Source organism: Tursiops truncatus, chromosome X, assembly GCF_011762595.2.
Source record: "Tursiops truncatus isolate mTurTru1 chromosome X, mTurTru1.mat.Y, whole genome shotgun sequence".
In the NCBI taxonomy this organism is placed as follows: domain Eukaryota; kingdom Metazoa; phylum Chordata; class Mammalia; order Artiodactyla; family Delphinidae; genus Tursiops; species Tursiops truncatus.
In genome coordinates, this window is record NC_047055.1 from 124938513 (window position 1) to 124963772 (window position 25260).

Genomic DNA, 25260 nt, shown 5'->3' on the forward strand with positions numbered 1-25260 from the left:
GGTGAATGAGATTTCCTCGCGTGATGTTGAGGGTTGCATGGAAGACGCAGCAAACGCCACTGGTGGCAGTGGTCTTGCCTTCCTTAGCCTTGTCTGCTTTTTTCTCCCATTAGGCTGACCGCTCTGCCTTGGAGGTCTCCTAAGTGATCGCTGCCCCGGGGAGGTGTTGGATGGTCACCGCTTCCTTGGAGCCTCGCACGGGCTGGAATTCGGCACCAGGATTAAGAGAGGGCTGCTGTCCTGTAATGGGCTGCTGAGAAAACCGCCGGGTTTGTTGTTAAGCTCGGGCTCTGTCTATGACCCATCGAAGAGGCTTCCTAGCGAGCCCTTCCCCTCTCCAGGGTCTTGGTCCCTGGAAAGCCGTCTCTCTCTGCAGGCTCCCTTCACGGCTTGCTTTGCTTGGAGTTGCATCGCACGGACGCCCGCGGATGTGGTGGTGAACCATGTCGAGACCCCAGGGACTGTTATGGCTTCCGCTGGTCTTCACCCCGGTCTGTGTCATGGTGAACTCCAACGTCCTGCTGTGGATCACTGCCCTGGCCATCAAGTTCACGCTCATCGACAGCCAGGCGCAGTATCCTGTGGTCAACACCAATTACGGCAAAATCAGGGGCTTGAGAACACCGCTGCCCAATGAGATTTTGGGTCCAGTGGAGCAATACTTGGGGGTCCCTTATGCCTCGCCTCCTACTGGGGAAAGGCGGTTTCAGCCCCCGGAACCCCCCTCCTCGTGGACTGGGGTTCGGAACGCCACTCAGTTTGCTGCCGTGTGCCCCCAGCACCTGGATGAGCGGTCTCTCTTGCATGACATGCTGCCCATCTGGTTTACTGCCAATCTGGATACTCTGATGACCTACGTTCAAGATCAGAATGAAGACTGCCTTTATTTGAATATCTATGTGCCCACGGAGGATGGTAAGTACTTATTCTAAACAGAAAACACCTGCTCGCTCAGCCTCAGATTTGCCAAGAGGGTTGTATAATGTCCTGTGCGTGGTATTTTCTATAACCATTCTTTTTTTTTTCATATTCAGTTATCTCAGTAACCACTTATTCGACTTGAATTTACGCAGTGTCTAATCGATGGAAAGTATCATAATTAATGACTTAATTCTTTCCATATATTGCCTTTTTAGCATTGCTGTCGTCTTGATTTGCAGGTGATTACCAGTCTGAGCATATAGTGTTCTATGTTATACCTGAATCATCTGTAAAGGAGTGGATCTAGAGAAACTAATAGAATTAAGAACATTTGCGTGCTGGAGTGAGCACCTGAAAATTATACAAGAAATGGTTCCTTTGGCTCTAATGCCTTAAGATATTAGCACTTTTTGAGTCTTAAAGGGAGCCACTGATTGTTTTAAATACACAAGCAAGGGATATTTGATAAAACAATTGGACTTGATTGTTCAGAATCCATGTTGTTGATATACATTTGGACTTTATTTCCTGCCAATATTCACTGCAGTCAAATGGCAAATGTGTGTCGTCAGATGATTCTAACTACGTTAGAAAAATGATTTTCTTGCTTGAACAAAATGCCCCTTTTCTTTTGGAGAACACAACACTGAAAATCTGTGAAAACAATCATGTTCCATATATTAACTTAATCCAATACTAGTAAAACTTGGATATCTCCTTGTTCAAGTAGACCTTAAATTAAAATGTTTGCTAAAGACCAACCAGACTCAAATTAGTCTACAATGCACGTCCGTTTCTCATTGCTTGTTTGCATGTGCTCTTTTTTATACAAGGAGAAGGAAAAACATAGAATGAAATCTTCCTAGAACCTAAAAAAAAGTAATTGAGAGGAATCATAGCCACCACTGTCTACTGTAGAAACTGAAGTGTGTCCTTGTCCTTGGTAACTTTCATGCAGACATTTCTTTTCCTTTTTTTACCTTTAATCCTTGGGAGATGTTTGTCAGTGAGCTTTGGCTGAAAGTCTGCCATAAATGATGACATTATTCAGTGATACCCAAAGTCGGATTGCATCTGCCATATCGTTCTTTCTCCGTGCAGATGCAAAGAGGTGGCGTGGGCACCTTTCTCGAGAAACCGGGATGGGGGCAGTCTGTTAGGGAGATGACAAGGAATGCCCAGAGAAAGTGAAAGGGTTCAGCTTCATTATGTTAGTAGCGTCTGGCATGTGGCTATTGTCACTGTGGTGACAGATCTCACAATTACCTTGTAAAGTCTAGGTCTTGAATAGGGTTCAAGGGGTTAAACTGACACTGGACGCCTTACTTCCGTGCCCTGTGCTGAGCTGCCCTAGTGCTCAGTAGCTGCTTGGTGCGTATGTAAGAGGATGGATAACCCCACCCAAACCAATTAGAGTTCTCAGTTCAAAGCCACGTGGGTCATGGTCTTTCTTATCATGAACTATTCAAAGAAAGGAATAAAAAGAAGCAAAGACAGGGTGGTGGAAACAAAACAGGGTAAAGGATTCAAATTGCTTTCATGGGACTTCCCTGGCGGGCCAGTGGTTAAGACTTTGCTTCCAACGCAGGGGGTGCGGTTTGATCCCTGGTCGGGGAGCTGTGATCCCACGTGCCTCATGGCCAAAAAAGAAAACCAAACAAACAAACATAAAACAGAAGCAATATTGGAACAAATTCAATAGAGATGTTTAAAAATGGTCCACATCAAACAAAAAACCTTTAAAAAAAATAAAATAAAATTGCTTTCATCATAAATTTGATATGCTGGTGTCTCTGAACCAGTGACTTTATAGCGTTCACCTTCCAAACAAGGGATGCACTTCAAATAGAATGCCTGCTTCTGAGAGGTCGGGGTACAGTTACACCGCCCAGGAAGACAAATCAGTAGCTTCCCTGATGACAGACCCATAGATGTGCAGTTGTGTGGACTGACCCCATAAACGATTCGGCCGTTTCTTTGTGGTTCAGGATTGAATAGGAATTTGGGACTAGAAACGCGAAAAAAGCTGCCTCCTAGAGAAGCAATCTAAATTTAAGAATAAAGGCACTGCTACCTGTTGATTCCTCTGGGCTTTTTAGAGCACTCTGGCACACGATATCTCACAGCATCTTGGCGGGAGAGTCAGAAATCTAATAGGGGCTGAATAGGTAAATTTGATCTCCCTACGATAGATACATAATGGAATTTTGCTGGTGAGGGAAGCTATATGCCCGTGTGTTTGCAGAAACAGAAAATCACAGCCTATTGGGTCAGGAGTTTTGAGGGTTTAAAAATAGATGATTTGCATCCATTTGTGAATCAACATGGAGGATTAGATGTTTAATTATTGGTTATTGCTAAATGAATAAACCCCACTTGTACAATAACACATGGAAATGATGGCGTCATGCTGATTTCTCCAAAGACCTTGCTTTAGGGCATATCTTAATTCATAACAGTGCATTTCATTAAGTGTGTGCACAGCCGTATTGGCTATTTGGAATTCAATATTCCACTCTGGTACTCCAGTATTTGTTTTAGATTTGTCGTGATGCATTCATCCAATGGTGTGGCCATCTGACTTCCCTACCCATGATAGTTCTGAGTTCCTGTCCTGGGCTAGTCAGGCTTCACATGTTGGCATGGCCACAGAGACAAGCATGCTTAATTTCGAGAGACACACAGAGACTTGTTGTAGGCAGAACAACGCCTCCTCCAAAGAAGGGCACGTCCTAATCCCTGGAACCTTTGAATATGTTACCTTACAGGGCCAAGGGGATGAAGGTTGCTGATGGAATTGAAACCGCTAGGTGACATTTTCGGGCGGGCTCTGAGGAGCTCCGGTTCTATATGTCTCAGTGCAGAAAGAATTCAGCAAGGGACTTCCCTGGTGGTCTAGTGGTTAAGAGTCTGTGCTCCCAATGCAGGGAGCCCGGGTTCAATCCCTGGTCAGGGAACTAGGTCCTGCATTCTACAACTAAGACCCAGCACTGCCAAATAAATAAATAAATATTAAAAAGAAAAAAAAGGAATTCAGTGAGAGGCAAAGTGATAGATAAGAAGTGATTTATTAGAATAGGATACTTGTGAGGCTTACAAGCAGGTAGGTGAGAGGGTGCCGTGAGCCACTGAGAACTTAGTGGGCTGCAGTTTTTTTTTTTTTTTTTTTGGTGGTACGCGGGCTTCTCACTGTTGTGGCCTCTCTCGTTGCGGAGCACAGGCTCCGGACGCACAGGTTCAGCGGCCATGGCTTACGGGCCCAGCCGCTCCGCGGCATGTGGGATCTTCCCGGATTTGGGCACGAACCCGTATCCCCTGCATTGGCAGGTGGATTCTCAACCACTGCGCCAGCAGGGAATCCCTGGGCTGCAGTTTTATAATCAAAGGAAAAGTGGGGAGGGGGAGAAGACCACCCTCTTCCTCATTCTTGGGTAGACGTCAGGCTTCCGTCCTTAGCTTGTCCACCACATCAGGCAGGGGAGTTTTCTTGTCCCCCACATGGTCAAGCTGGGACTGTCATGGCACATGGAAGAATTATTTCAGGCCTCAGTACAGTGAGGGTCTTTCACTTTGAAATGTCACCGTTTCATAAATTATTGCTTTTTATGTGTGCAGAGAGCATGTCCTAGGGGTCATTAACTTAGCTCACTGGGCAGGATGTGGGTCTCATGCCACCATTTTTTTTTTATTGTTTTGGGGCACGTCTTGCTCTTCTGTCGCATGGTTTTGTTGCTAATAAGGCTGCCTGGCTTTGTGGCTCAGCACGCCTGCTTTCTTGAGTGATCATTAACTTACAGGGTCTCCCATACTTTTTCCTTTACGTACAATCCCCTAGTGGGATTAACTATTTAATTACCTACTTTGTCCCTTTACTCTGTCCCTATTGTTATGGTATTTGTTTATCCATTGACTTTAAGATGCAGGGAATATATTCTGGTTTATCTGGGTGGGTCCATATTTAATAACAAAGATGCTCTGTTGCGAATAAGGAAGCAGAAAAGGTGATGAGGGCCAGAGGGAAACAATGGAAAAAAGGCACAGTGGTCATTGCTGCCTTTGAGGACAAGGCGGAACCAAGAGTTGAGGAACCCTGAAGCCTGTCGAAGCTGGAAAAGACAAGAGATGGGTTCTCTCCTTGAGCCCCAGAGAGAAGCACAGCCCTGCCCACCCCTCAGTTTTAGCCCAGTGGAACTCTGACCTTCAGAACTCTAAGATCCTGAATATCTGCCACTCGAAGCCGCAACACTGGTGCCAATTTGTCCCAGCGGCAACGGAAACTCATAGAGTTTTGCCAGCCTTTAATATAAATACCCTAATTGAAAGCAACATACACAGCACTGAAGAGTTGTTCTGAGCTTTCCGAGTTGCTGCCCATTCTGAGATGCTAATTCGTTTGTTACCCTTTCAACCTCCAGAATAACTGGTTAAAAAACAAACAACCCCCACACTCATTTTAACAGTGGGTGGTTAACATTTGCCGCTTTCCCTTATACATATCAAGGAGACAAAGTTGGTTCCCGTTGGTGGGTGGATATTTTGCAGATTTGAGGTTTAACCTGTAGAAAGTAGACACCCAACTTTTGGTTCCTCGTTTTAGAACAGATTTATGGCAACTCTTACTAAATGTCATATTCAAAAGATTCACTGATTTTACACAGGAACATAATGAACGGGTATTTAAGATTTCCCAGGCATCTAAAACAGATGTCCAGAGTAGGTGTCAGTGAATGGCATAGAGCAAAACATCCAAATGGTCGTCTTTTCTCATCTGTCTCTGCAAAATGTCCCTCACGATGGCAGCGGTACCTCTAAATGTCTTCTTTTGCGTTAGCAAAATCTTTTGGGCTCCCCATTCCTTCCCTCTAGACCTCAAGATCTGATCTGTTATGGGGAAAGTGATTCTCTATCCTTTTAAAAAATAATTTATTGATGAATTTATTTGACAGAACGTCAGTTAATTCTTACCCGCCCCCCGGTTTTATTGAGATATAGTTGACATCTATTGCTGTACACGTTTAAGGGGGACAGCATGATGGTATGGTTTCCGCATATCGTGAAACGATCACAGTAGTTTCAGCTAACATACGTCCTCTCGTACAGGTACGGGAAAAAGAAAAAAAAGGAAAAGTTTTTTCCTCATGATGAGAAGTCTTAGGATTTACTTTCTTTGCAGCTTTGCTGTATCTCATAGAGCAGTGGTGACTAGAGTCATCAGCACTGTACATTATACCCCTAGTACTTACTTGTCGTGGAACTGGTGTTTGTACCTTTCAACCACCTTCATTCAATCCCCCATTCCTCTACCCCCACCTTTGGCTGCAACAAATCTGATCTCTTTTTCTACGAGTTGGGTGGTTTTGTTTTTTGTTTATTTTTTCAATCAATTTTTTATTGGAGTACAGCTGACTTACAATGTTGTGTTAATTTCAGGTGTACAGCAGAGTGAATCAGTTATCCATATACATAGAGCCACTCTTTTTTAGATTCTTTTCCCATAGAGGCCATTACAGAGGATTGAGTAGAGTTCCCTGGGCTCTACAGCAGGTCCTTATTAGTTATCTGTTTTATATATAGTTGTGTATATGTCAATCCCAGTCTCCCAATTTACCCCTCCCCCAGTTTCCCCCTTGTTGGTAACCATGAGTTTGTTTTCTACATCTGTGACTCTGTTTCTGTTTTGTAAATAAGTTCATTTGTAATATTTTTTTGAGATTCTACGTATAAGTGATATCATGTGTTTTTTGTGTAGAGTCCACATAGGAGTGAATACAGTGTTTGCCATTTCCTAATGTCACTTAGCATGATGCCATCAGGGTCCATCCACGTTACCACAAACAGCAGGAATTTCCTTTTTTATGGCTCAGTGATATTTCATTGTGTAACTACACCACAAATTCTTTACCTGTCCACGCATAGAAGGACACTTAGGTTGTTTCCATTGCTTGGAAACAACCTATGGACCCCTATGAACATGAGGGGTGCAGACACGTTTTCTGTACCCTTTCTAGTGTCAATTCGGTTCACTCCTTCAGCTCAGCTTGGAGGATTGGTCAGGAACTTGCCTGCCAGGGGGCAAATGCCAGCCTGTTCCCTTACCAGTTGAGTGATTATGGACAAGTTCCTTGGCTAGTACATGCCTCAGTTTCCTTGCGTGTAAAATAAAGATGAGCTGGGAGATTTAAGGTATTAATCCATATGAAGTGCTTTGTCTAGTATCTTGTACCTATAACGACTCTGTAATCTGATGTTAGTGGAGCACAGGTAATAGTAGAAAAGAGAACCAGAACTTTTCAGCTAATTTGCATATGCATATTGGTCTCATATAATGTCCAGTACATAATACATGTGTATTGTCTCTAACATAAGTAATTACTGTAGTATTGGAGGGGTCAGCTTAAGAAACAGGACCAAGCATCCATCACTTCTGACAGTTCGCAGTATGGCTTTAACAAAAGGGAATTTTGAGGAGTGGCATTTTTAAAATAGAAGGTATAGTTGATTTACAATGTTGTGTTAATTTCTGCCGTACAGCAAAGTGACTCAGTTATACATACATATTCTTTTTCATATTCATTTCCATTTGGTTTATCACAGGATACTGAATATAGTTCCCTGTGCTCTAAAGTGGGACCTTGTTGTTTATCCATTCTATATATGATAGCTTGCATCTGCTAATCCCAAACTCCCAGACCATCCCTCCTCCATCCCGCTCCCCCTTGGCCACCACAAGTCTGTCCTCTCTGTCTGTGAGTCTGTTTCTGTTTTGTAGATAAGGTCATTTGTGTAGTATTTTAGATTCCACATATAAGTGATATCATATTTGTCTCTGTCTGACTTACTTAGTATGATAATCTGTCGCTCCAACCATGTCGCTGCAAATGGCATTATTTCCGGAATGGCATTTTTTTTTTAAAGAGCAGAGTATTATCTTGTTCTGCTTTATTCCTAAGCTTTATCTTTTTTAGCCTGAGCTGTCAAACGGATTTTTTAGCATCCTGTTTGAAGTACAGAAATTAATCATCAAGAAAGCATTAAAATTCATTTCTTGGAAGAGGATCTGAGAACATCCACCGACAATAGCACTATTTTTTTCTGTGAGATAACGGAAACATTAATTGCTTTTCTCTTTTCATCACGTCACAAATAGTTCGGTTGTATGCAGAGTGGCAAAGTCTAGTTCGGTTGGAGGCAGAGTGGCAAAGTTTGGTTTTAGTGGCAAAAACTAAAAGCTGACCAAGTTAACACAGTGAGAAAGATGTTTTAGCCAGTCCACATCAGCGGGCAGCTATGTGAAAATCATTAAATGATTCCCATTTTCATCTGTCGGGGGATTTTTGATGCTGTGTAGACCGTGGCTTGGAAGTGAAGATAATTAGGAAAGATTATTTAATAAGTATCTCCCTGACAAGGATTAATTGAAAAGAATTTAGTATTTTGTGAACATGGTTAAACTAGAGTAGATTTCTGACAACATGTGTTTCTCTCCCAGCTTAAGAGATTCACCAACAGAAAAATAATCCCGTGGTGGGTTTAGAAATTATGTATATTATGAATAATGCTATTTGGTCAGTGCGCCTTGTTAGAGGAATTCAGAAAAACTGTTCTCTAAAGAAGAGAATTTTCCCTTACACTTGTCCTTTTCGAAAACATGAGTTTTAACTCAATTCCGTTAGCAATTTGTAAGTTTTTTCACAATTAGAACAAGTCCAAATGACTTAGGATGTATTAAAAACCCCCTTTGCTATGCATGCGTACTATAAACTTTGCAAACAAACTGTTCAAGATAGAAAGTTGAGGTGCAGTTAGTCTGCTCGAGTATGTGTCAGTGTCCAGAAATCTCCTCCTTATTTACTCGTGCAGTCGCGCCCCCAGGACATGTAATAGCGTCATTTGTTGCCAAAGACACTGCTGGTTTGGACCCTGTTGTTTCTTTTGCATACTGTGTTGGCAAAGCCTTCAACCTTTTTAACATTGAGTGACCTCAGTTATAAATAATAATAGTACTGTACTTCCTGTGAATATTAGGGTTATAGTGATTTTGGAGTAAGCTCCTGTGTAAGAAATGATTATAAAAGAAAAAAATTAGTCTGTTCTTATAACTTTAATGTTCGGGTGATTCAGTGTTCATCTCATTACAGTATCTGTCATTCGAACCCTGAAGTTCCTTGAGTGCCCAGGTGGGGAGTAGGTTCCTGTCTATCTAGTCTGTTGTTTGGTTTTCCTAAACCAGGCTGTCTTCAGCAGCCCTGCGTAAATAAATCAGACCTACACATCATCCAGGAACTCACAGGCAACCGAGGCAGAGAGAGAGTCTGAAAAAGAGTGATCTGTTCATGTGCTAACCACTTGTTAAGACAAAATGAAGACGAGAGACACGGTAGTCTCTGTCTTATTAATTCAATCGAATATTCTGTTTAGGCTTGGCGAAGTGAGTTTCCACAACTGGAAACAGAGAAAAAAAAATGAAAAGAATTTTTCTTGTTAGATTTCACATGTCTGATTATTTTGAGTGGTGATGACTGACATTGGTATATAGTTTGTGGGGTGTGTATGTGTGTCTGCGTGGCTGTGTTTGTGTGTAGGATGTTGGAAGAAAGCCCACAGGAAAAAACATCCGTGATTCCTTTAAGATCCAGTGTGTTACAATTTTCTGGAAAAAGCCAAAAAGCACATGGAGATGATGAGACTCTGCCTTCCTCTCTGAATTCCAAGCCCTCTGAAGTTTACCTTAATCAAGATGCTCTCTCATCCGTTGTGAATGTGGTTGTGTGTACAGTAGTCAAGTTTGCCCTGGGGAAGAGTGTGTGTTCCCATCAGAAAGAGAGGAACACTGAAAGACATTGATTTGTCTCAAGCAAAGGAGCTTTTGTAGTTGGTTTTGACACAATCTGAAAATTACATGTTCCGAAACACTGCTATCAGTTTTCTTTAAAATGTATGCTTTGAGCAATGTTCTGTTCTATCTGTTTTATGACATGACATAATCCATCATTCCATCAAAAAATGAGCATATTCACCTGACATCCCATCTACCCTATCTACACTTCCCATGTGTACACTGTAGTTCTAACCCCAGCCAGATAGTCCATGGATCTCCAGGTCCCAACTCTGATTCTTTTGTGTGTTTTTGTCTCTCCTCCATTCCTTATTCTCTTTACAGCCTTTTTTAGGTGATTCATTGAAAAATATTGATAAATCACTATTTGCATTTAACATATGCAGGGCTTTGGGTAAGTCCAAGAGGTGACGTAAAGAAATGTAAGCCCTTTGATGGGAAAGTAAATGAGTCCGAACAAAAACTAAAGTTTCAGAAACGGATCAGTTGGCACAGTGAATTCAAGCAGGGAATGCTTTACGTTTCCACGAAAAGAAAAAGAAAAAAGAAAGCAGTTTGAAATTTATGTTTTCCATTGAGGAGCCATGATGGAAAGGTTTCCACCAATCTTGAGATGGATATCCAAGGCATATACTCCTGTGTTGTGGAATGAAGAAGGGCTTTCTGAATCCCCCCAAATGAAGCTTATTTGTTGCTTCTCTAGATGGACCAAGACATAAAAAGTATAAAATGGGGAAAGAGGGAGGGATAAAATCATGACAGAACTATAGGAAGGTGCTTTGATGGTATAGTTTAACACGCAGAGTACTCACTTTGCATTTGCATTGTTATATTTTCGACATTGGAGGATTCATAAATGGAATTCCATCCAAAGGAATGCTAATGCATATCCTTCTTCTCAACAGACTGTGCAGTAAGGTTAAATCAAAGAACACGAGGTTCTTTCTTACCAAATTCAGATGTACTTATCGCCTGGAATTTTTTTTAAAAATCATTCAAAGCTTTACTGCTCCCCCCAGATTTTTACCTAGTGAAATACTTTCATAACTCTATATTTTATGATGTGTACCTCCGGATAACTAATGTGATATTGCTATAACATTTTGTGTGTTTTAAAAAAGTAGTTTAGATTTAAAAATAGAGTATTAAACCTTAGAAAACTGTATCTTCCCTAAGAAAATTACACTGGTAAAAACATATTAGCTTAGATTAGATATTTCCTTCTGAGTTTAAATCAGATGATGAGATCAGATTCCACTGCAGCACGTTGTACAAGGATGTTTGCATCTCATGCATTTTTTGCAAAGAAAGGGATTGTGGTACATTGAATATCCTACTACCCAATCATCATATTACCTGGGGGTGAGTGATGGCATCAACTAGCACATAAATCACAGAATTGTGAAATCTTCCACGTAGAAGGAGCTGTGGGACCCATTTCACCCGGACTTTCTCAATGCAGTGTTCCTCTGGTCATTAACCCCCTGAAGTCGTAAGCAGAGGTGAAACATCCTCTTCCGTATTCCTAGAGCTTCACTCCAATCATTTTACAAGGCTACACCCCCAGGAGACTGTAAACCTTTGAAAGCATTTGTGAACTTAATGAACCATCTACTTGAATGTATGGATCAAATGGACGACGGACAGTTCCTGGACATGCAGCCCTTTTTGGAGCTGGCCGATGAAGACGTTTGCAGGTTTGTAAGGGAGTTCCTTTCACCGTTGGAAAGGGCTGGTGATCTATCCATGTGCCATCTCTACCAACAGAGCTAAAGCAAAGCCAACTGGATTCCTTCCTCTCCCAGCCTCTTGCTTTGGAAATCTTTGAAGACAAGATATTGTGTTCCACCTTGTCTCATGCAAGCATCCTCAGCAGGCTTCATTTCCTCCTGCAGATGCCTTTAGGACCCTCTCATCCTCTTCCCTAGCCAACTGTGGAGAGCGTATCAATTGAGTGTCTTACTCTTAGGTGGATGTCTTGGTACCAAGAATTATTGCCGATGTCAACCCATAGGCAAGCATTTGCTCTCAAATCATGATATGTGTTGTATATACCTGGAGTTCATGTTAGTTTTTTTCTTTGGCAAATGCCTTCAGCTCTTGGCTCATGTATATTGAACCTGAAACTGAATGTTTTCATAATTTTTTTTAGAAAACAATAATATATTTTACAGTACGAGTTAGAACATGAAAGAAAATACGATCCCTCTGCTTCCTACAGCAAACGGATCACATGTGCCAGGATGAAGAAATTTGCAGCTGAGGCTTGGATTTTCTCACAGGACGTTGCCTGCACAAGAATTACCAGCTGCAGCCCAGCCAAAATCTCTTTACTGCATGTTTCCCTGAAATACAAAGTCCCAGAGGTGTTACAAAGGAAAGAGGTGGAAAATTGTGACGGAATGACCAACACAGTAATGGGTTCCTAGTTTGGGAAACGCCATAGGTTGCCTGATTTTAAATGCAGTCGTCTTGGGCTTCCTTGGTGGTGCAGTGGTTGGGAGTCTGCCTGCCAGCACAGGGGACATGGGTTCGAGTCCTGGTCCGGGAAGATCCCACATGCCGCAGAGCACCTAAGCCTGGACACCACAACTACTGAGCCTGTACTCTAGAGCCTGCGAGCCACAACTACTGAGCCCACATGCCACAACTACTGAAGCCCGCGCGCCCAGAGCCCGTGCTCCTCAACAAGAGAAGCCACCGCAATGAGAAGCCCACACACCGCAACGAAGAGTAGCCCCCGCTCGCCGCAACTAGAGAAAGCCCACGTGCAGCAACAAAGACCCAACGCAGCCAAAAATAAATTAATTAATAAATTAAAAAAATAAACGCAATCATCTATAATTTGATTTAGTGGAGGTAGAATCATTTCCAAGAAGTTAATTAAAGTTCACAGGTTGGAAAAGAGTTCAACATCTCATATGCCTTTCTCTAGACTTAGGCGGAAATGAACTTCCTCTAGCATTTTCTTCAAATGAAGATTGTGTAGTTGTTTTTATTATTGCTGTGGTCATGATTTAAATTAGATAAGCTATGAGAAGGTGCTGTGAGGAATTTGGGGGTTTGTGAGATATGAAATGGTTATTCTAAGACTGCAGAATACCAGTCGGAATCTTTTAAAGACTTTTACAGACTATGCCATGGGTATGTAGTCTTCAGACTTTTCTCTTGTCACAGGTTCTGAGTTGACCTGAGTTATGGGTAGAATTGTGTCCCCCGCCAAAAGATATGTTGAAGTTCTAACCACCCCCCCCCAGTACTTATGAATGTCACCTTATTTGAAAATAGGGCTTTTGCAAATGTAATCAAGGTAAGATGAGGTCATACTGTATTAGCCAGGACCCTAAATCTATTACGACCGGTGTCCTTATTAAGACTGGTGTCCTTATGACTGGTGTCCTTTCAAGACACCATATTTGTTAAAAAAAAAAAAAAAAAAAAAAAAAGTTCAATTTAAAAATGGGCAGAAGATCTGAATAGACCTTTTCTGAAGAAGACCTACAGATGGCCAACAGGTACTTGAAAAGATGCTCAACATCATTACTCATCAAGGAAATGCAAATCAGAACTACGAGATATCGCTTCACACCTGTTAGAATGGCTACTATTGAAAAGACAAAAGTGTTGGCGAGAGTGTGGAGACAAGGGAGCCCTCCTGCACTGTTGGTGGGAATGTAAATTGGTGCAGCCACTATGGAGAACAGTATGGAGGTTCCTCAAAAAAATAAAATAGAACTCCCATATGATCCAGCAAACCGACTTCTGGGTATTTATCCAAAGAAAGCAAAAATACTAACTTGGAAAGATATCTGCACTCCCATGTTCATTGCAGCACTATTTACAATAGCCAAGATATGGAAACAGTCTAGTGCTCATTGATGGATGAGTGGAGAAAGAAGATGTGATATATATACAGTGGAATATTATTCAGCCATTAAAAGAAGGAAACCCTGCCATTTGCAACAATGTGGACAGATCTCAATGGCATTATGCTAAGTGAAGTAAGTCAGACAAAGACAAATACTGTATTTTTCACTTATATGTGACATCTAACCCCCCCCCCCCCAAAAAAACCCACAAAAAACAAAAAAGCCAAGCTCATAGTTACTGAGAACAGATTGATGGTTACCAGAGGTGGGTACTGGGAGTGGGAGAAGAAGAAAAAGAGCGCTGTAAGTCTCACTTCTTTCATGTCTAGGACTCCATAAAAAGAAAACACAAACTTCCAGGAAGCCAGACCTTCTCTCTGAAGCTTCGCCCGTGGAATCCAAGTGGAGTTTTCCTCAACGTGTCAGAAAGAAACTAAATCTTTCCTTCCTAGGAAAGATAGTCAAACACATCACCAAGAACACTTTGTCCTTCTTGTCTCTCTTGGGAAAAAGGCTCTTAAAAGCAAGAGACTGGATCTTAGAATCTTAGCACAGGTGTGCACAGCTGCACTGTGACCAAATGGTGAATTTAATAAATAGGTATTGAGTGCTTAAATTGGAAGAAGGAGGAGAAAAAGGAGGAGGAGAAGGAAGAGGGAGTAGAGGGGGGAAGAGGAGAACAGAATGAAGACAGCAGAGATTCCCAGGGAGGAGACCACGGGAAGATGGAGGCAGAGATGCAGAGATTGGAGAGATGCACCTCCAAGCCCAAACCCACCAAGGATTGATGAAAAACACCAAAAACTCAGAGCTGAGACACAGGCAAGGAACAGAGTCTCCCTGAGAGCCTACAGAGGGAACCAACCCTGTTGACTCCTTAATATTGGATGTCTGTCCTGCAGAACAGTGTGACCTTTAAATTTCTGTTGATTTAAGCCACCCAGTTGGCAGTCATTTGTCCCAATAGTGCTAGCAATCTTAATACAACGTGGACTTTTTGTTTTCTGTCTTTACCTCCTGTCTCGGCCAGAAGAAGCTAGAACAGCTGTCGTCCACGTTCACGGTTCCTAAAACCGTCTCTGTCTTTGGGAAGCTCTCCTGACACCCTCGTGGTCTCCTGGATGTCTTCTCCCCCTCTCCTCACCAGTGAAGAACATCTTGGCTTCCCATCCCAGTGGTTTTCCACATGGAAGATTCTATGCACTAATGATCCAGAAAATGAACTTGACATCCTTCTACTGAACTCTCGTTCCTGAGGAAAGACTCATCCTACTACTGCATCCTATACTTCCTTCTCTTCTTTGAGAATCAACTTCAGGCCATCAGCAGGCCCAGCTCTTCCCTCTGAGGCATCTCAGTCCATATCTGTCAGGCCCTAAGTGTTCTCATCTTTCCCTGGAAAGTTCCAGGCATCACCACCACTTGGTGTAGACGTGTGTGGTGGACTGACTCAGCAAGGCCTCGCGTTACCCCGGTGTCCTGGTAGTCATGCCCTTGTGGAGTTCCCTCTACTTGAGGGTGGGCAGGACATAGGACTTCCCTGTAACCAATGGGACATGATGGAGGGGATAGGATGTCAGTGCCGTGATTACATTGCACTGGCTTGGAATTTATGTCTTAGTAGCAGATCATTTCTGTTGCCTTTTTGGTTTTCATGCTTTGTTGGAATAAACTGCCATGTTGGAAAGGTCCCCATGGAAGGAAACGGAAGGCTGCGTCTGCTCGACAGCCAGCAAGGAACTGAAGCCCTCAGTTCAACAGGCTGCAAAGAACTGAATCCAACCATGAGCTTGCAATCTGATCTTGCCCAGTCACTCGGATTTCAGAAGAGACCCCAGCTCTGGCCAACGCCTTCGTTTGAAGCCTCATGAGAGATGCTGAAACAGAGAACCCAGTGAAGCTGTACCTGGACTCACAGAAACTGTGATAAAAAAAAATAGATGGCTGTAAACCATTTAGGTGTGTGCTCCTTTTTTATGAAGCATTCAATAATGGGTGCAAACGTGATAGGTAAAATAAATGGATTTCAAAACTTGGCCAAATTATAACTCAAGTCCCACTGGTTGGAGGGATGTGGATTTTGAGCTCATCAAACTGGTTATTACTTAGAAATGTTTAGATGGCAAGTGAGGTAAATTCAAGTTCAGTTCACTTAAGGGGAAAAAGGGATTCGTTGGGTCTATGCACTGAGAGTTCTAGCAGTGGTTGTAGCTTCAGAGATGGTGCTCTCGGATCTGAATCATTGCCATTAGTCACCGGAAAGGTTGGGTCCATCTTTCTTTCTCTATGTTGACTTTCTCCTCAGAGAGGCTCTCTTCATTTGGTGGCAAAAAATGGTTACCGGAGTTTCCCTGTGACGTCCCCATTGAACTCAGAGAAGCGTATTGGCCTGGGGATGATTTTTTTTTGACCCAGCTTGGGTCACAGGCCAACTTTGAACCAATTTCCATATCTAGAGGCAAGAGTCCCTTGGATTGGCATGGCCTGGGTTAGGTAGACATTTCTGGATGGGGAAGAGGGATGGGTGAGTCCAGCAGGAAATTAGCTTAGGGGAGATTCAGAAAAGACGGTTCTCCAAAGGGAAATCAAATGCTGAGCAAGCAGAACTCATTGATGTTCGTTGTTATTCCTCATACTCGGGATAGTAATCAGACAAGAAAGAGGAGCGTGGCGTAATGGGATAGGAAGTGAGCTTGGGTGGCAAAGCCTTCCCTAGACTGGTTTCTTTTCAGCCAAAAGAAGGACCTAGAGATTTGAAAATGAGAAACCTCGCTTATGAGGCGTTAACTGCTGTTTTGTAAGTATCTGGACCTCTTGGTTACATAAATATAAAGTGACAGGAGCATCCAGCCGAGGAGGAAGTTGAGACATGACCCACATCGGGCATCACACTCCAGAGACACTTCTGGGTCTGGAATGTGTTTGCTGATGGCAGAATCCGGGGTAACGTACGCTGTAACTCCAGGTGGAAAACTTGACCTGACATGGGGCAGACGGGTTAGGACAGGGTGGAACCTGATCTGCCCACCATTTATTTTAAGAGTTCCAGCTAGGGACTTCCCTGGTGGTCCAGTGGTTGGCACTGTGCGCTTTCACTGCTGGAGGCACGGGTTCAGTCCTTGGTCGGGAGACTAAGATCCCGCAGGCCTCTTGGTGCAGCCAAAAAAAAAAAAAAAAAAAAATTCCAGCGAAAGGGTTGGATTTGCTGAAGGATCAGCCAATTTAGGGAGTTGACCTGGCGGAAAGTGAACTTGTATTTGAACGAATTTCAGCCTAAGCCTTTAACGGGAAAAGTTGCAGTGGGGGGTGGGGGGCGGCTGTTGGGAAATTGGTTGACAAGTGAGTTCATTTCCTCCGTTCTCTATTAGGGGATTCTGCAAGGAGCACAGGAGGTCATACCCTGCTGCTGCTTGCTGGCCATTGAGCTTTTCTTGTGAGGGTTTGAGGTGGGCGGCTCCTCAGGATGGTGGTCAAACCTGGTCTTCTGTCCTGCAGCTCTGTAAATCCAAGGCAGGATGGTGGTCAGACCTGGTCTTCTGTCCTGCAGCTCTGTAAATCCAAGGCAGGATGGTGGTCAGACCTGGTCTTCTGTCCTGCAGCTCTGTAAATCCAAGGCAGGATGGTGGTCAGACCTGGTCTTCTGTCCTGCAGCTCTGTAAATCCAAGGCAGGATGGTGGTCAAACCTGGTCTTCTGTCCTGCAGCTCTGTAAATCCAAGGCAGGATGGTGGTCAGACCTGGTCTTCTGTCCTGCAGCTCTGTAAATCCAAGGCAGGATGGTGGTCAAACCTGGTCTTCTGTCCTGCAGCTCTGTAAATCCAAGGAGGGACCACTAGTAACCTTACACCACTGACTTTCTGTGGCTTTGTTTGTTAACATTTCCTACTCTACGAGCCCTGACATTAACACATACACAGTTTTTCCTTGGATTCATGCATTCAGTGAATTACTTATTGGGCAGCTTCTAACTGTCAGGCCACTTTGCTGAATGTGGTCCCACCCAGACTCACAGAGTCAGAATACGCTAAGGAGGAATCGGAAGGACAAGTGATTGACCGAATGGCTGTGCGGAGCATGAATCACGTGTTCAAGGATGGAGCCCAGAGGCTGATGGTCATATCGATTCTCTGAGCTGAGCATTGTTTAAAAGACCGGGTGAGTGAATTGGAAGTCTTTGCTCAAGCACGCGAAGTGCAGCTCCTGTGATCAGTTAGTTGCACGACAACGTGCTCTGTCATCAACTGGGCTACCGAGAATATCGACAGATGTGCTCTTACGAAAATTGAGAAGCCCAGCAAGGACAAGTATCGCGCTAAAAGAGGGCCTCACTGCCTTGCAGAAAACGTGAAGCAGGAGTGGACAGTATAACTCAGAGGCTGCTACTGCCTCTCTTGGCAAAAAACGTCACCCAATAATTGGCCCATTTTCTGTGGCTGCTGTCACACTACAGTGGCAGGGTTGAATAACTGCAAAACAGGCCATATAGGTTGAAAATCTAAAGTACGTATTATCTTGTCCTTTATAGAAAAAGTTTGCTGACCTTTGAGGTAAAGAAATACCTTCATGAAGTCATTTGGGAATCTCCTAGTTAATACACAGACATGCAGGACAGAGTCCAGAGGTTCATGCTACAGAGCAGTTGTTCCCAAACTAACCAGGAAGTTTTTCACACGCAGATTCCTGGGCTTCATCCAGGCCCCCACTGGCTCACTAACTTGGCGGAGTGGGCCCCAGGAATCTGCATTTTAATGACCCTGAAGACGATGATGACAGATGGGCCCCAAGAATATGCATTGTAATGACCCCAAAGGTGATGCTGACAAAGATCTTTTCTATAATAGTCATGAACAAGATGTGTTTATATATAATAATAATAGTCCTGTTATATCACTACTTGAATATCATATGTTTCGTGATATGTGAAATTGTATGAATAATAGGCACAGAAAGGACCTCGGAAAATTCGACCTGACACATTTCTAAACCAAGTGTAAACAAATACTCCTTTCTGCCATTAGGAATAAAATAGGAAAAAACGATGAGATAATTAGGAAACCATGGTCCAAATAGCCTACCCTAGGGTAGCTTTTTGAAGTGACCTCCTAGGGGATCTAGCTGTAAACTGTATCTGTAGGCAGTTTAATTAATGGACATGCAACAAGGGTTTATTTGGGTAGATCTTTAAAATCAAATGCGTTTAAATAAAAGACTAACATCCCAGTGACCAAAGTGAACAACCAACCCATAGATGAATAAATATAGATAATAATCGTAGTAGTAGTAATAATAATAGATGATCCTGGTGGTAGTGATGCTGGTGATGATGCTGAGTTTGAGAGCAATGAGAAAGATAATGGTGATGATAACGATGATGATGGTGGTGGTGATGATGATGAGATGAGGGTGACGGAGATGATGATACCATGATGGTGATGATGATGGTGGTGATGATGGTGATGATCATAATTTTGATGATACTGATGATGGTGTTATTGATAGCAGTGAAGATGGTGATGGTGATGATGACGAGATGAGGGTGACGGAGATGATGATACCATGATGGTGATGATGGCAGTGAAGAGGTTGATGGTGATAATGATGGTGGTAGTGATGATGCTGATGATAGTGACGGTCATAATTTTCATGCTACTGATGGTGGTGTTGATGACGGCAATGAAGATGATGCTTTTGTGTTGATAATTGTGGTGGTGGTCATGGTGATGATGACTGTGGTGATGGACATGATAATGACAGTGAGAGAGGTGAGGAGGGTGTTGATGATGGTGATGGTAATGAAGATGATAGTAGGTGGCATTCAGTGAGTGAGCTTGTATAGCAGACACTTTGCTTTAAAACTTGGGCATCCTCTATCAGTGAGGACACCTAATAGCGCTCCAAAATACCATGTCACAAATGAGGAAAGTGAAGCCGGGGGTGGTTCATACTTTATCTAAGTTGGCCAGTTTGTAAAAGGAAAAAACCAGAATTTGGCTTTAAGTCTGTCTGACTCTTGCCTATGTAATTTTCTTAAGAGTAATTAAATGTGATTTAATAAAAGAAAACACAGTTTCACCTATAATATCAGCAAAGATGTAATAAAACAATATTCTATGCCCAAAGTAATGTGTATGCATGACTTTTTTTGTTGATTTACGATATTGTGTTACTTTCAGGTATACAGCAAAGTGATTCCGTTTTATATATTTCAGATTCTTTTCCATTATAGGTTATTACAAGATGTTGAGTATAGTTCCCTGTGCTGTACAATAGGTCCTTGTTGTTGAATATAGTTCCCTGTGCTATACAATAGGTCCTTGTTGTTTATCTATTTTATGTGTAGTAGTTTGTATCTGTTAATCCCAAGCTCCTAATTTGTCCCTCTCACCTTTCCCCGTTGGTAACCGTAAGTTCGTTTTCCATGTCTGAGTCTGTTTATGTTTTGTAAGTGCATTTGTACAATTTTTTTAGATTCCACGTATAATTGATGTCGTATAATATCTGTCTTTCTCTGTCTGACTTACGACACTTAGTATGATCATTTCTAGGTCCATCTATGTTGCTGCCAATGGCAATATTTCATTCTTCTTGCTGCCCAAGTAATATTTCAGCGTTTGTGTGTATATATCACATCTCTTAAACCAATTGTCTGTTGATGAGCACTTGGGTTGTTTCCATGTCTTGGCTGTTGTAAAAAGTGCTGCTATGGACATGGGGTACATATATCTTTTCGAACTAGAGTTTTCCTCTTTTCTGTATATAAGCCCAGGAGTGGGATTGCTGGATCATATGGTAGTTCTATTTTTAGTTTTTTAGTTTTCCACAGTGGCTGCATCAATTTACATTCTCACCAACAGTGTAGGAGGATTCCCTTTTCTCCACACCCGCTCCAGCATTTATTATTTGTAGACTTTTTGGCCATTCTGACCAGTGTGAGGTAGTACCTCATTGCAGTTTTGATTTGCATTTCTCTAATAATTAGCAGTGTTGAGCATCTTTTCATGTGCTTGTTGGCCATCTGTATGTCTCCTTTGGAAAAATGTTTACTTGGGTCTTCTGCCCATTTTTTTTTTTTTTTTTACTGTTTTTTTTTTTTTTGATATTGAGTTGTGTGAGCTGTTTGTATATTTCGGACATTAACCCCTTGCTGGTTGCATTGTTTGCAAATATTTTCCCCCATTCCGTAGGTTGTCTTTTTGTTTTGTTGATGATTTCCTTTGCTGTGCAAAAGCTTTTAAGTTTGTTTAGGTCCCGTTTGTTCATTTATGCTCTTATTACTTTTGTCTTGGGAGACTGATACAAGAAATCATTGCTATGATTTATGTCAGAGAATGTTTTGCCTGTGTTCTCTTTTAAGAGTTTTATGGTGTATGCATGACTTTTCTTGGTAGGCATTTTTCTAAATTGGTATATGCAAAAGCATGTTTTTTGGAAAAGCAACCATAGCAGGTTGTGTGAAAAGAATAAAAATGTCCATAACTTTTGAACCAGTAGCTCTGCCTCAAGCAATCCATTTTAACAAAATAATTTTTTTAAATGCGCCTAGAGATTTATGGCTAAGAATTTACATTTGTGATAGGGGAAATAAAAGATAAATAAAACAGGTGAGAGGTAATTTATGAGCTATTCATGGAATGAAGTACTGTAGCCTGCTTTCATTTATTGCATGTAAGTACACGCTTACGAATAATATATAAAGTACGGGAGCAAGTTGGCTATAACCAGAGTCGAGTACAGAGAGCAGAACCAGTCTGTCTTGAATTCTTCTTCCTTTTGGACTACAGCTTCTGCATCCAGGCTCTATAGCATGGATCTTTTTGGAGTCCATCGGGGCCCTTCTGTGGCTAGCACACCCAGCCAGGGAGCCTAACCAGCACATGCCTGCCCTGGCACCAGCAAATCCGGAACTTAGCAGGTGATGCACGGAAGCTATGGAAAATGGAAGGTGGTAGCTGGGGACACACCCACTGCTGACAGTTGACACAGAAGGGTCTCCTTAGAACTCCTTGACCGTGAAGGAACAAGGAGCTGAGGTCTGTGTTCAGAACCTGCCTCAGGCATGGGTAGCTGCATGTCCTGAGACACACCATGGACAGGTTACAGACCCATTCTGTCATTTTCCCATGACCTCTAACATGCATAATCCACGGCTCAGTCAGTAATATCATCTTTAGGTTCTAAATGATTAGATGATTAAATAATAGATGTCAGACTTTGACGTGCAAGCTTTAGGAGTGAACCCAGGGCTGGTGTGTTGGATACGGGGTTGCTATGAGGATAAGAGGATATTCAACGGGCACTGTTCTTTCGCATTTTAGAGATCTCTACGTCCTCTGTACCCGGGTTAACGTGTGGTGCACAGGAGATATGACTGTATAAATATATGTCTCCCATTTCGTCCGCAGCCCTCTGCACGGGGGCCGCATCAGTAAGGTGAGACCATCTCAGTGTGGAATATAGGAGCGAGACCTCACTCTGCTCTTGGTGGAACGCATTCTTGTCATCTTTGCAACAATTCTTCATGTAACTTCATCGCAGAACACTGAACAACAGCATCAAAGAAACCTACGTGTGCAGAGTATATATATGTAGGTCTAGTATTTTTAGCAAGTGCATATTCCTCATGGAATACATTCCTAAAACGTTAGTGGTGGCAAAGTGATGATGATCTCAGCGTTCAGCCACTGTTTGTCCCGCCATTGGCCCTTCTCAGCCTCAGCACTGCTGACATCCTCTGTCGTGAGCGGCTGTCCTGTGCAGTGTGCACGTTCAGGGGTCTCCCTGGTGCCCACCTGCTGGAGGGCTTGGGAAACGCTGGAGACAGAGAACAGTGTGATCCGTCAGATAAATCCCCGCAGAGGCAGATTGCAGCCAACTTGCAGTAGATTTCCAGCGGGGCAGTGAAGGGGAGAGAGAGCCCAATGTTGCCTGACCACGTGCGCAAGTGCCGGGCACTACAGCAGGCGTGTTTCACGTATGGTCTCCTTTGTCCTCTTTGGGCATTGTCTTGTTGACAGCCAGAGTCCCATGAAGGAACGTTTTTAAGCAGTCAGATGACAGACTCTGATCTGCATTTGGAGATTAATTACTCAGTCGGCCTGTTCTTTGTTCACTCGTTCATCTTGGCCTCAGCTGACATCTCGATGGTGTCATTTGATGTATTCTGCAGAGGTGATCTGTCCCGTCGTTGACTTGGCCTCGTGCCTGAGTTTCTGACCATGAAAGACTGACTTGTTTCCATTGTGGCACCTCGTTTCCAAGGACCATCAGAGAAGTGAGGATGGATTAGATCGCCCATCCAGCAAGCTGACGGATGGGTTAATTTATCTGATGATTAGTTTGCCGACCTTCTTTATCCAGACATGGAGCATTTAGAGGAGGAGAGAGCGCATACAAGAAAAATAGGAGACTGTTGTCTCAATTACTTTTTATTTTTAATTTTGGCAGAGAAAAGTCTATTGGTAGATATTATCTGTGGTTGCTTCTGCTCCCCAAGTTAGGTTATAAAAATTTTTTTTGTGCTGCTGTCTATATCGAGCGGTGTAGCAAGATTCGAAGGGAATACCTATAGGTACATTTAAAAATAAAAGATCAATCTTTCATCCTTGGTAGAACAAATAATCTATTTCCTATTGCCTGGAACGCAAAGTAGAATTCAGCTGCTGCCATTAGGAAGTGATAGAGAAATACCCAAGAGCTCCTTCCTCTGTGCCATGATTATAGCTAGCAGGAAACATCAAAAAGAAATACTTTGGCCCTTTTGTAGACAACTGGTACAAAAATGTCCCCATATCAGAATACTCCAGAGAATGCACCATACAAAGAGAATCTCCCACCACCATTAACGAAATTAGTCAGTGGTCATTACCATGGGATTGGTGGTACATTTTATATTGTTCTTGATTAGATTCAGAAGCGAACAGTAAGGCCTAATTGATGAAAGACAGCCTGTGGTTTTGTGCTTTTAATATAATGGCCTCTGGCCAAATACGGACAAAGGGAAGACGGATTGATTTGTTACTTTAAATTTGTTACTCGCATCCTGCTTGAAAATAGCGATGATTTACAGTTTTAATATATTTTTCATGCACAATTAACATCATTGTTGCCAGATTTACAGAAGAGCCAGGAGAGTGGAGCTGCAGTGATTTATTAGGCGTGCGTGAAGCAGAATTAATGCCACCAGCAGCAGAGTTTAGTGGGAAAAAGCTGAGGCACAGACTCTGAAAAATGAAAAGAAAGCTTGGTTGCAAAAGCACGTCTGCTTTAGGTAAGCGTCTGGCCTTTAACGACAGCAGCAATAGGGAATTCGCACTGAGTACTTTTCTCCATTTCAGAAGGTTTCTTGTGGAATTTCAATATGGTAAGATATAATGACACTGTTGTATGAGCGACTGAGGCAAAATCCAGTTGTAAGATGGACATTTCTAGAAGCAAGTGTGGCGTGGGGAACATTGTAAAGATTAGGAAGCTTTTTTCACAATTGGTATAGAAATTGAATACCATACATCTGATAGTCAAATAGGTTGTTTTTTTTTTTTTTTGCGGTACGCGGGCCTCTCACCGTTGTGGCCTCTCCCGTCGCGGAGCACAGGCTCCGGACGCGCAGGCTCAGCGGCCATGGCTCACGGGCCCAGCCGCTCCGCGGCATGTGGGATCCTCCCGGACCGGGGCACGAACCCATGTCCCCTGCGTCGGCAGGCGGACTCTCAACCACTGCACCACCAGGGAAGCCCCAAATAGTTTTTTTTAAATTGAAGTATAGTTGATTTACAATAGTGTGTTAGTTTCAGGTGTACAGCAAAGTGATTCAGCTTTATATATATATAAAGCTGTGTGTGTGTGTGTGTGTGTGTGTGTGTGTGTGTATACTTTTTTCACATTCCTCTCCATTATAGGCTATTACAAGATACTGAGTAGAATTCCCCATGCTATACAGTAGGTCCTTGTTGTTTATCTATTTTATATATAGTGGTGTGTCTCTGTTAATCCCAAAGTCCTAATTTATCCCTCCCCCCTTTGATAACCATACATTTGTTTTCTATGTCTGTGAGTCTGTTTCTGTTTTGTATATAGACTCATTTGTATTATATTTTAGATCCCATGTAGAAGTGATATCATATAATATTTGTCTTTCTCTGTCTGACTTACTTCTCTTAGTATGATCATCTCTAGGTCCATCCATGTTGCTGCAAGTGGCATTATTTTATTCTTTTTTATGGCTGAGTAGTATTCCATTGTGTTTATGTACCACATCTTCTTTATCCATTCCTCTGTCGATGGACATTTAGTTTGCTTCTGTATCTTGGCCATTGTAAACAGTGCTGCTGTGAACCTAGGGGTGCAGAGTTTTGTCTGGATATATGCCCAGGAGTAGGATTGCTGCATTATATGATAATTCTATTTTTAGTTTTCTGAGGAACCTCTGTACCGTTTTCTATGTCTATGAGTATATTTCTGCTTTGTAAATAAGTTCATTTGTATCATGTTTTTAGATTTCACATGAGTGATATCGTATAATATTTGTCTTTGTCTGACTTACTATCTCCAGGTCCGTCCATGTTGCTGCAAGTGGCATTATTTTACCGTTTTTTATGGCTGAGTAATATTCCATTGTATACCGACCACATCTTATTCA

General features: G+C 42.5%; 1 protein-coding gene across 8 annotated transcripts in view; it reads left to right on the forward strand.

Moving 5' to 3' along the window:
• LOC117310287 (neuroligin-4, X-linked-like) overlaps positions 1-25260 on the forward strand; it is a 345163-nt gene that overhangs the window by 75807 nt on the left and 244096 nt on the right. For all 8 annotated transcript variants that reach the window (XM_033849537.2, XM_033849539.2, XM_033849534.2 and 5 more), the window contains one exon: positions 114-915. In XM_033849537.2, the coding sequence (XP_033705428.1) occupies positions 444-915 (472 nt within the window). In that variant the 5' untranslated portion in view covers positions 114-443. The remainder of the gene's footprint in view (positions 1-113; positions 916-25260) is intronic.